Below are 12,523 nucleotides of genomic sequence, written 5' to 3'. Positions count from 1 at the left end.
CATCCTATCAGTACACTCTCAATCATCCATGAGGTGGCGTAAGGTGATGCCAACAGTGCGATCAAGCAGTATTTACTTGGCAATAATCTACTCACTGATCGTCAGTTTGGGTTCCGCCAGGGCCACTTTGTTCCGGACCTCATTAAACCTTTAGTTTAAACATGGACAAAAGAGCTGAATTTCGAGGTTTGGTAAGAATGACTACGGGGCTGATATCAGGACAACAGTTGACATTTGGCATAAATGTGCAAAAAAGGAGGCATACCTAACATATACCTAACAAAAGGAAGACGACAGTTGCTTTCAAAGATCAATCATTTCAGGCCAGCACATCCTCAAGGTAGTGTACTAGACCCAACCATGTTCAACTGCTTCATCAATGACCAACCTTCCATTATAAGGTCAGAAATGCTCATTGATTATAATGCCTCAGATAATGAAGCTGTCTGCCCACATACAGCAACATGTGAACGTCTGTCAGCCTTGGGCTGCTGAGTGGCAAGCTACGTTCCCTCTAATTAAAATTTTTTGTTTTATTTTAGAGTACCCAGTACATGTTTTCCAATTAAGGGGCAATTTAGCGTGGCCAATTGACCTACCCTGCACATCTTTGGGTTGTGGGGGCGAAACCCACGCAAACACGGGGAGAATGTGCCGGGATCGAACCTGGGACCGCGGTGCCGTGAGGCAGCAATGCTAACCACGGTGCCACCATGCTGCCTTATGTTTCCTCTAATTTAACTGTTCTGTGTTGCCCAGTTGTGGTACTATGCAGTCTCTTTCATACTGCGATACATCTTAAAGGGATCACGTTTTCTGTCTGGCCGATTTGTCTCAAATAGCATACCAGAAATGTGGGGGTTTTATGACTTCCTGCAGGGACAGAACTTGAACTGCATTCAATTTCTCTCCTACACTTCAGAGTATGAGCTACCCAGGTGACTAGAGTGCTGAGCTTACTCCCAATTTGAAGGAACTCCCCACAGGATATATACAGGAAGGTTACCCTGCGGGGAATGGAAAGGAGTGATTGTTGTATCTAGTGTGAGAATAGACAGTTGTATCCTGTCAGCCTGGCCTCTTGTGGAGTCCTTGCCTCTGTCTGCAACACTGGCGATGAGGATAAAGTAGAACTGCCACAGCCACACTTTCCGCCACTAGCCAGCCTCCGTTATGCCTGGAGAGGCCTTCACCACAGCTGGAGCGATGGCACTCTGAGGAAAACTCAAGCTTTTTGACGCCGATTCAGATTATTGGGTCCAGTACGTCGAAAGACTTGAACATTTTTTTCGCACTAATGCTATCACCAATGACGAGTGACAGACTGTCACCTTACTGATCGCCATTGGCACACCAACTTATGTACTGATAAGGAACTTGGCTTGCCCGGGCAGGCCGGATGGACTGCCATTCGCCACGTTGATCGACCTGGTGGGCCATCACCTGAATCCAGAGCCCCCGGACTATGGTCCGACGGTACCGCTCCCATTCCGCTTCGCAAACATTGGCAGAATCTGTCAGAGAAAACTTATGCTTACAGGGACTCACTGCCCCCTGCGAGTTGGGAGCTCCCCTGGCTGAATCCCTGCGGAACCTCTTCATTTGTGGGCTTTGGGACCGGGCGACGCAGTGCAAGTTGCTAATAGAGACACCACTGACCCTCGACAGGTCTGTCAATGTTGGTTCAAGCCAGGGTCCGCATCCGGAAAAATCCACATTTTTCAAGCAACGGAGATCACATAGCTCGGCTCCCAAGTATACAGCTTCCATCCATAAAAATTCTTAGCTTTATCACAGGAAGCACATATGTCTGTATTATCCATCCTGTTTGTAAGCTATTTAGATCACCGTCACTTATTTTATGGTACATTGTGATGCTTCATACTCACAAAGGAGGTAGGGATTTTTAAAAATGTAGACCCAAACAAGTTTATTTTTAAAATATCTCTGCTAAAAGACCTACATCTGGCCTACTATCTTTGATTATCCTATTTTGTTAGGCAGGTTGATGGTGAATCATTATTCCATCCTTTTCATGGTCATTTGTTTACCTCACAATGCAGCCGAGTGCAACACTTCTTTTGGACTGGTGAACTCCATTGGGCTTACATCAGCATCATTTGTTGTTTTTGTTCCTTCCAAGGAGCAGTGGAAAATATAGGCTGGAGCACCAAAAGAGATTCAAAATTGTTCACCACAAAATGAATCTGGAATGACTGTCATTTTACCAGTGGAATCAAATCTCAGCTGATTGGGAGCTACTGTTGAACTGGGCCATGCAAATTGGCAATCCTTCTGATCAATAGAATGACAATGGATTCTTTCTAACATCACTTTTGTTTGGCTCCCTCAGGATTTGTGCACCAGCTGCCCAGCCGGTCCACCTGGACTCCAAGGTCTACCAGGTTTGAGAGGAAGCAAAGGTCATGCAGGCCCCGTTGGGAAAGATGGAAAAGATGGCCTAATGGTATGTGAGCACCAAGGGCTTCAAAAACAAGAGTCCTGACTTATAAGCCTTCCCAGAATAAACCTGTTTTAGTTCTTATTCATCCATGTGGAAGTCCATACGCTGATTGTACACTATGATAAGCGGAGGCGGTGGCATAGTGGTTTTGTCACTGGACTAGTAAACCAGTGGTCCCAGTAATGCTCTTGGGATCAGGGGTTCGAATCCCGCCACTGCAGATGGTGAAATGTGAATTTATTTTTTTAAATCTGGAATTAAAAGTCTAATGATGACAATGAAGCCATTGTTGGTTGTCGTAAACACCCATCAGGTTCACTAATGTCCTTGAGGGAAGGAAAACTGCCATCCTTATCTGGTCTGGCATACATGTGACTCCAGACCCACAACAATGTGTTTGACACTTAACTGCTCCCTCAAGGGCAATTAGCGAAGAGCAAAATATGCTGGCCCAGCCAGCGACACCCACATCCCATGAATGAATTTTTAAAAAAGATTGGAGAAGCAAGGGCAATTATTAGAGATTAGAGAAGAGAAGGTTTAGAGAAGATTTGATTGACATGTGCACTTTCATGATTGGTCAAGACTGATTAGATGGAGAGAAACTGTTCCCAATGGCAAAAGGGTCAGAGACAATTGGTGTAATGTGAATGGCAAAAGAACCAAAGGCAATTTGAGGAAAATCTTTTCTGCACAGTGTGTGGTTAGAATCTGGAATGCACTGACAGCGTTGTGGAGGCAGATTCAATTGTGGCTTTCAAGAGAGTTTGTATAATCATGTCACAAAGCTTGTTACAGGGTGGAGAAGTGGAAAGTGGGAAAGGGACGAGCTGTGTTGCACTTACACAAAGCCCAACATAATTTGACAAGCTGGGCGAGGTCCAGATTAAGATATTTAAGTGAGCCATTAGGCTCATTTAAGTATGTCTGCGCCGTGGGCCCGGGAACTAATGGCCTTGCCTGGGAGACCTCACCAGAGCACCGTTTAGTACTGTTGCCCACAAATGTAGACCAATCATAATGACAACACGGGGAGGGGGGGGGGGGGGGGGGTGCGGTTCCAAGATCATTGGAGGCTCTAGGTGGTTAGGCTGTGGGCGAGGTAGTACCCTGGCACTCCCGCTGACACCTTGGCACTGCCACCCAGGCAGCCTACCATGTGCCTGGGTGTCAAGTTGCCCATGCAGGAGTTGGAACCGGGGGCACCCTACCCTTGAGAGATGGGGTGAGGTAGGGGAGAGACTCGAGGACACCCAAGAGGTAAGTTGGGCATGTGAGGTGATGTGGGGGGGGGGGGGGAGGGGGGGCAGAGGCTATGGTGAGGGAGCAGAGGGAGTGTCGAAGGGTAAGGGCGGCATTTTAAAATGGCGCCCCGATCCACAAGTCATCATCCTGCACTGACGCTCTGAGCTCGTCAATGCAGGAAATTCGTGGTGCTGCCTCGACGGCTCTGCAGGTGCCGAGAAACACCCCGCTAAAAGCGCCGAAATGGGACTCTGCTTTTTGCACATTAAATCACGCCCCGGTGTTGGCCACTAAGTCTTGGCAATGCAAAACCAAGAAATTCTAGCACTGTGATTTTATGTTATGAGGGAAGTTTGTGGAAGATAGACATGGGGCGTCATTCTCCGCCGGCGGGAGTCTCCGTTTTGCCGGCGCCCGGGGGTTTCCCGACGGCGTGGGGCTGCCCCACAATGGGAAACCCCATTGACCGGCCGGTGTAACGGAGACTCCCGCCGGCCGGTCGGAGCAGAAATGTGGCGGGGCGGGTAGGAGAATTTCGCCCATGGTTTCTTTGGAAAAGAGGAGAAATAGGGGGGGAATTAATTGGTTTTGAGATTGACAGATTGTTAATCGCAACTTTGGGAACGACAGGAGAGCAGGTAAAATATTTTTGCTCCATGAACTTGCGGAATGGATAAAGATCACACAAACAAATTCAAGAAACAACAAGTTGCATTTCTTGATAAGATATTTACTGAGGGACATGACTAAGTAGATGGAAGTCAGCCAGTAAGTTAGTTTTTAAAACGTAGAATATGTGGGAATTTACTTACCTCAGAAAGCGTATTTGTCTACACATTTTGCTATTCAGCTGTTAACGGGTATATCATCCTGTTCTCTCATTTTAAAGTAAATTGGGATGTGTTATATGCACAAACGTTGTATGGACATACTTAACTTTTCTTTTACATTAGGGTGAGCAAGGACCATCAGGGCCTCCAGGACCACAAGGGCCAGCAGGAACAGTGGTAAGAAAACACACAAATTTCACGATGTACTTCCCTGAATCAAAGATCCTGAAAATATTGTCCTTCCCTCCTTGAGAATAGGAGACTCTTGCAATGACAATCTTGGCAAAAACAATTAGATATCAATATGTTTTTCCCCCTCCTTGCCCACGACGAGAACTACATCTGTTATCCCAGAACCTGCATGGTCCAGTAAGGCTTCTAGCATAAACCCATGCGCTGTCATGGCCCCTGAGGTGGCTGCAGGCAGCATCCAGATGACTTGGAAGCACAAAATAAGCTATTTGCTTCAGTGAGAAGATTGAGCACATTCCTTCCTGGTTTACATCATTTTCAATTCGATGCTCTGCCCTCTGGTCCCTCGATTCTGGGACGAAAGGAAATGGAAGAAACAGAAACATCCCTCCCTCATCCTGTGCATTACTGCACTAGGCCTAAACTTAATCCAGAAAAGTCAGGGCTGTTCACAATGAGCATTTTTCTTGTTGTAAGGTGATGTACGTTCTGTTCAATAGGTCTCAGAAAGAGGTTCAGAGGCTTGTACGTTTTGAACATTAACTTTTAAGTGGTAACTCATAACTATATTCCGTTTGGGTTTTGCCAGCATAACCTGACCTCATTACAGCCTTAGTTCAAACATGGGAAAAAGAGCTGAACTCAAGAGGTAAGGTGAGACTGACTGCCCTTGACATCCGAGCAGCATTTGATTGAGTACAGCATCAAGGAGCCCGAGCAAAATTGAAGTCAATGGGAATCAGGGGAAAAACACTCCACTGGTTTATATAATAATGAGGGGCACAGATGAGGTAGATAGTCAACATCTTTTCCCAAATGTAGAGGAGTCTAGAACTAGAGAGCATAGGTTTAAGGTGAGAGGGGAGAGATACAAAAGAGACGAGAGGGGAAATTTCTTCACATAGAGGGTGGTAAGCATCTGAAATGAGCTGCCAGAGGCAGTGGGAGAGGCGGGTACAATTTTGCCCTTTAAAAAAGTTAATTACATGGGTCGGGTGGATATAGAGGGATATGGGCCAAATGCGGGCAAGTGGGACTAGCTAGTGATAAAAACTAGGCAGCATGGACAAGCTGGGCCAAAGGGCCTGTTTCCATGCTGTAAACATCTATGAATCAATGGCTGGAGTCATACCTGGCACAAAGGAAGATGGTTGTGGGAGTTGGAGGTCAGTCACCTCAGTCCTGGGACATCACTGTAGGAGTTCCTCAGGGTAGTGCCCTAAGCCCAACCACCTTCAGCTGCTTCATCAATTATCTTCCTTCCAACATCATGCTGCAGTGGGGATGTCTGCTGAATGATTGCACAATGGTCAGCACCATTTGTGACTCCTCAGACACTGAAGCAGTCCATGTACAAATGCAGCGAGACCTAGACAATATCCAGGCTTTGACTGACAAGTGGCAAGTTACATTCATGCCATATAAGTGCCAGGCAATTACCATCTCCAATAAGAGAGAATCAAACCATCACTACTTGACATTCAACAATAATCTTTATTGTCACAAGTAGACTTACATTGCAATGAAGTTACTGTGAAAAGCCCCTAGTCACCACATTCCGGCGCCTGTTCGGGTACACATAGGGTTAATTCAGAATGTCCAATTTACCTAACAGCACGTCTTTTGGGACTAGTGGGAGGAAACCGGAGCACCCGGAAGAAATCCGCGCAGACACGGGGAGAACGTGCAGACTCTGCACAGACAGTGACCCAGTCAGGAATGTGAAGCCACAGTGCTAACCACTGTGCTACCATGCTGCCAAATGGCATTATCATCAATGAATCACCCACTATCAACATCCTGGGGGTTATCATTGACCAGAAACTGAACTGGACTAGCCAAACAAGTACCGTGGCTACAAGAGCAGGTCAGAGGCTAGGAATCCTGCAACGAGTAACTTGCCTCCTGACTTCGCAAAGGCTGTCCACCACCTACAAGAAATGTGATGGGATATTCCCCACTTGCTTGGATGAGTGCAGCTCCAACAACACTCAAGAAGCTTGACACCATCCAAGACAAAGCAGCCCTCTTGATTGGCACCCCTTCCACAAACGTTCACTCCCTCCATCACCGGCGCACAGTAGCAGCAGTGTGTACCACCTATAAGATGCACTGCAGAAACTACAGAAAGGTACCCCTTAGCCAGCACCTTTCCAAACCATGACCACTACCATCTAGAATGACAAGAGCAGCAGATACCTGAAAACGCCACCAACTGGAAGTTCCCCTCCAAGTCATTTACCATCCTGACGTAAAGATGTATCACCGATCCTTCACTGTCATTGAGTCAAAATCCTGGAACTCCCCCAATGTCAGCAAAACTAAGGAGCAGGTCATCAACTTCACGAAGCGAAGTGTCCTATACACCCCTGCCTGCATCTATGGTGCTGAGGTGGAGATGGTTGACAACTTCAAATTCCTCAGTGTAAACATCATCAATAATCTGTCTTGGTCCACCCATATCGACGTTATGGCCAAGAAAACACAACAGCGCCTATACTTCCTCAGGAAACTAAGGAGATTCGGCATGTCCATATTGACTCTTACCAATTTTTCCAGATACGCCATAGAAAGCATCCTATCTGGTTGCAAAACAGCTTGGTATGGCAATTGCTCGGCCCAAGACCGTAAGAAACTACAGAGAGTTGTGAACACCGCCCAGTCCATCACACAAAACTGCCTCCCGTCCATTGACTCTATCCATATCTCCCGCTGCCTCGGGAATGGGCAGCATAAACAAAACAACAAAGAACAAAGAAATGTACAGCACAGGAACAGGCCCTTCGGCCCTCCAAGCCCGTGCCGACCATACTGCCCGACTAAACTACAATCTTCTACCCTTCCTGGGTCCGTATCCTTCTATTCCCATCCTATTCATATATTTGTCAAGAAGCCCTTTAAATGTCCCTATCGTCCCTGCTTCCACTACCTCCTCCGGTAGCGAGTTCCAGGTACCCACTACCCTCTGCGTAAAAAACTTGCCTCGTACATCTACTCTAAACCTTGCCTCTCTCACCTTAAACCTATGCCCCCTAGTAATTGACCCCTCTACCCTGGGGAAAAGCCTCTGACTATCCACTCTGTCTATGCCCCTCATAATTTTGTATACCTCTATCAGGTCGCCCCTCAACCTCCTTCGTTCCAGTGAGAACAAACCGAGTTTATTCAACCGCTCCTCATAGCTTATGCCCTCCATACCAGGCAACATTCTGGTAAATCTCTTCTGCACCCTCTCTAAAGCCTCCACATCCTTCTGGTAGTGTGGCGACCAGAATTGAACACTATACTCCAAGTGTGGCCTAACTAAGGTTCTATACAGCTGCAACATGACTTGCCAATTCTTATACTCAATGCCCCGGCCAATGAAGGCCAGCATGCCGTATGCCTTCTTGACTACCTTCTCCACCTGTGTTGCCCCTTTCAATGACCTGTGGACCTGTGGACCTGTACTCCTAATGAAACAACCCTCCCACCAAGGTTATTCTGTCTTCCAACCTCTTCCATCGGGCAGAAGATACAAAAGTCTGAGAACATGCAGTAACAGATACCAAAAGAGCTTCTTCCCCGCTGTTACCTGAATGACCCTCCTATGGACTGAACTCATCTCTCTAGGCATCTTCTCTCGAGTTGTAGCACAATATTCCATATGCTTCACCCGATGTCTATGTCTATATATTTACATTGTGCATTTTGCATTTGCCCTATGTTTTTCATGTATGGAATGGTGTATCTGGACTGTATGCAGAACAATACTTTTCACTGTACCTCAGTACACATGCCAATAAATCTAAATCCAAATCCAAATCCCTAACAGCACAGAGGAGGGTGTACCTGCACGACATGGACTGCAGCGGTTCAAGAAAGCAGCTCACCGCCACCTTCTCAAGGATAGTTAGGGGTGGGTAACAAATGCTGGCCTAGGCAGGGAAGCCCACATTCTGTAAAAAATGAATTAAAAAAGAACTGATATAAATTAGAATTTTGTAATCTCGAACCAAAACAATTAAATAATTTAAATACTTCCATGATATATTCTTTTAATATGCCAAATAATTTCAATATCGCTACTTGAAGAATTAGAATGACAGACTAATAACAACAATAATTTTACCCCCCTCCCTTGCTGTTCCTCCTCTCTTTCTCCCTCCTTACTATCAAGTCCCCTCATTACCTTGGAAACCTCAGTTTGTGTTTCGTATTTCTCTCTACTCCGAGTAGAGCACGTAAACTTTCCTTCACCATTCCTCCCTGGAAAGTGTTTTCACTTCATTACTTTTAACAGTTGAATTTTCACTGGCCATTGAGCAGGTTCTGCTGGCTGTTAAGACTTTACAACACTTGCATATCCCCCACAAAGGAGCACTTCCTGTGGTCGCTAGTGATCCTAGCCACAGCAGGTATCATTTGTGCCCCCCACCCCGCTCTTCCCTGAATCACAACAGTCATTGGTGCCTGCCAGAATAATAGGGACAAATTCTAAACTAACAACAGTAGTCTTGATCTTTTATTGGCTGCTTAACACAGAAATGTTACTGCATTCCAGCCAGTGTCTAACATTCTGCTCTTCTTTCCCATGTATTAGGGCAGCAAAGGAGATCGGGGTTTGCCTGGTTCATCTGGTGGAAAGGGTGAACAGGTAACTTGTCTTGTGAAGTTCCTTTAGTAGCAAGAAATCAATTTGTTTTTCCACCTTTATCCAAACATTATATCAAATATAAACTGACCAAAACATTATACCAAACATAACCTAACCTCCTTCCTTCCGGAGCTAAGATCCACCTTAAGCGGAATTAGTGGTTATCATTTCTTGACTATGCAGACACAGTGAAGACACAATGAGCCGAATGTCCTCCTTCTGTGCCTGACCAATTCTGTGATAGTTTTATCTTTGAATCTTCAACATGGTTGCCCTGTCTCTATTTTGTTGGACACTATCGGATATGATAGACTCACTGGCCCAGGTGATGCATAGGATTGTGGTTTCAGAGATTCTTTCGGAAGAGGAAGGAAGCAAATCTTGGGAAGTGGATTCAAAGGGCAAGTAGATGTATGCTTCTTTTTGAAAGTTATGTTGGAGGTTGGCGGTCAGATCTGGGTATAAAATAGTTTTTTCAAGTGGCAATGTCAACATCCGGAAACTACAACAGCTACACTTATCATTTAGTTTTGCATGGTGTAATGTGTTCACATCTTATCCTGTTTATCATCCTAAAATCCAGTTCTCTTGTTTTATGCTGATCAGTAGCTTTTCGATGACTACAAAACGATTGAAGTAGCTACTCCAGGGATTCTTTCAATTCCTGCTGAAGCTTGCTTGGTTCAGTTTTAATATGGAGTATGGTTCAATGGGTGAACACATCATCAACTGTGGCAGGGAGGCGACGGCACAGTGGTATTGTCACTGGACTGGTAATCCAGAAACAAAGGGCAAGATCTGGGGACTTAAGTTTGAATCCCACCACAGCAGATGGTGAATTCAATAAAAATCTGGAATTAAAAAGTCTAACGATGACCATGAAACTAATGTCGATTGTCGTAAAGACCCATCTGGTTCACTAAAGTCCTTTCGGGAAGGAAATCTGTCACCCTTGCCTGGTCTGGCCTCCAAATCCACAGCAATGTGGTTGACATTCAAATGCCCTCTGAGCTATGCTCACATCCTGGATAAATGTGTAGTTTTTGGCCAGTGTTTGGGTTGATAGATGTTATTTTGCTGTGTAATCAGTGTCCCCAGATTGAAGACGATTAAAAACCAGCTAAGGTTGCCCTTCCTGATCACTGTCAGTGGTCGTCGGGTGCTCATGATTGTCATAAGAACATAAGAACTAGGAGCAGGAGTAGGCCACCTGGCCCCTCGAGCCTGCTCCACCATTCAATGAGATCATGGCTGATCTTTTGTGGACTCAGCTCCACTTTCCGGCCCGAACACCATAACCCTTAATCCCTTTATTCTTCAAAAAACTATCTATCTTTATCTTAAAAACATTTAATGAAGGAGCCTCTACTGCTTCACTGGGCAAGGAATTCCATAGATTCATGTAATCATATTTCATACATAAAGAGAAAGATTGTTTTTAACTAAAGCTTGTTGCTTGTTTTTGTTTCCTTTAGGGCAGTCCAGGACTGCCAGGTTATCCTGGACCACCTGGAACTGCCGGCCAACCTGTAAGTATAAATGTCTGTATCTGTCCCATTTGTATCAGGAACTTTTCATTCGAAGGAACTAGTGAAATGGGGCCATCCGTCCAATGTCTCCCTGTAACACTGTGTAATATTATTGCCTTTTGGAAAATACAGAGGTCACCAATCAGAATGATTACCAATATCAGTGTCTAAGTAACGATTACAAAAGGTTAAAGAAATTTGGCTTCTTTATTGGAAAAGATTATTGAAGTGACTTATTTGGAATTTTCAAAGAACTTGAAGATGAACAGGCCACTCATGCCTGGACGCACATCAGAAGCATTGACAGGACGAAGGAATGTCAAGGTGATACCATGCCATTCCAGTTTTGCAACTGACACCCAAGAAGAGAGGAAGAGATAACAGGGGCGGGATTCTCTCAGCCTCAGGCCGTGCCGGAGAATCCCCACGACCAGACCATACCGCCCTGACGCCGGCACGCGATTCTCCGCTCTGTGTGGCGCCGGTCGTGGGCCGCTCTATGCTGCGGATCCGCCGAATCTCGGCCCGGCAGTTAAAACACTGAGTCCCGCCGGCGCCATCCACACCTGCTCGCAGACGGCGGGAACTCTGCGTGCAAGGGTCGGGTGGCGGCCTGTGGGGGGGGGGGGAGCTTCGATGCTGGGGGGCCTCCGATGCGGACTGATCCGCGATCAGGGCCCACCCATTAGCGGGCCGGCCTCTCTATCCCCCGGCATCTTTTCCTACACACCGGCCCCTGTACTCCTGCGCCATGTTTTGTCGGGGCCGGCGCGTTGAAGGCGGCCACCGCACCTGCGTGCGTTGGCGTGGTACCACTGCGCATGCGCGGATCCCGCGGCGCACAGTTCGCGCTGGGATTGGCAGCTGGAGCGGCGTGAACCACTCCAGCGACGTGCTGGCCCCCTGTAGGAGCCAGAATTACTCCTGGCAGCGGCCTATTCACGCCGTCGTAAAACGCAACGTGTTTACGACGCCGTGGACACCGTTGGATGGGAGAATCCCGCCCCAGTTCTTTATAAAATACATCGAGGAGTAAATGACTGTTCTTAACAAGGTGACCAGTACCCTCTGGCAGAATTTGCTGGAGCTTTAATAAGGTCTTCAATGAAACACCTGTCAACTGGTTAAAGTTTAGTTGGGCCTAATGAGGGCAGATTGCCAATGTAGAAATACCAGATGGTTCCAGGCACTGAGAATCTATTGATCTTTCACCTGAACTGATTTACAGTCTGGAATTTTGTGCACATGTTGGTGGTGAGCTCGGGGGCAGGAAGGGCAGTTACTTAAGTGGAATAGTGGTGCACCATGTTCCACCTATCTGCCCCATTACCAATTGAGCCCATTAAGTGTCCAATTAATGACCACTTAATGGCTTCATCCCACCACCACAATTATTAGCCCAGCTGTGGGTAGGCCTCTCATCTTGCAACATGAACAACAGGTGAAACCGACTTATCACCTGTCGGGTCAGTCCCTCAATCACTGCCTGATCGACAGTTTGGATTCTGGAAAGGAAGGAGGGCCGACTGAGAGCCCCCTACCTGCCCACTCTGCTTACCCCACTGCCCCCTTCGTTCAACAGTTTCCACCCTGCCATGGAGCAGCTATAAAAGATGGCCACCTCCCA

At 46.6% G+C, this 12,523-nt stretch overlaps 1 protein-coding gene across 2 annotated transcripts in view; it reads left to right on the top strand.

The window, feature by feature from the left end:
- The window catches only part of col22a1 (collagen, type XXII, alpha 1), a 481,125-nt gene that overhangs the window by 419,301 nt on the left and 49,301 nt on the right, over positions 1-12,523 (top strand). For both annotated transcript variants that reach the window (XM_072468265.1, XM_072468266.1), the window contains 4 exons: positions 2,354-2,467; positions 4,663-4,716; positions 9,314-9,367; positions 10,843-10,896. In XM_072468265.1, the coding sequence (XP_072324366.1) occupies positions 2,354-2,467; positions 4,663-4,716; positions 9,314-9,367; positions 10,843-10,896 (276 nt within the window). The remainder of the gene's footprint in view (positions 1-2,353; positions 2,468-4,662; positions 4,717-9,313; positions 9,368-10,842; positions 10,897-12,523) is intronic.

This window comes from Scyliorhinus torazame, chromosome 11 (genome assembly GCF_047496885.1).
Source record: "Scyliorhinus torazame isolate Kashiwa2021f chromosome 11, sScyTor2.1, whole genome shotgun sequence".
Classification (NCBI taxonomy): domain Eukaryota; kingdom Metazoa; phylum Chordata; class Chondrichthyes; order Carcharhiniformes; family Scyliorhinidae; genus Scyliorhinus; species Scyliorhinus torazame.
Note: the sequence above shows the minus strand (reverse complement) of the source record. Positions and strands in the feature narration are given on the sequence as shown.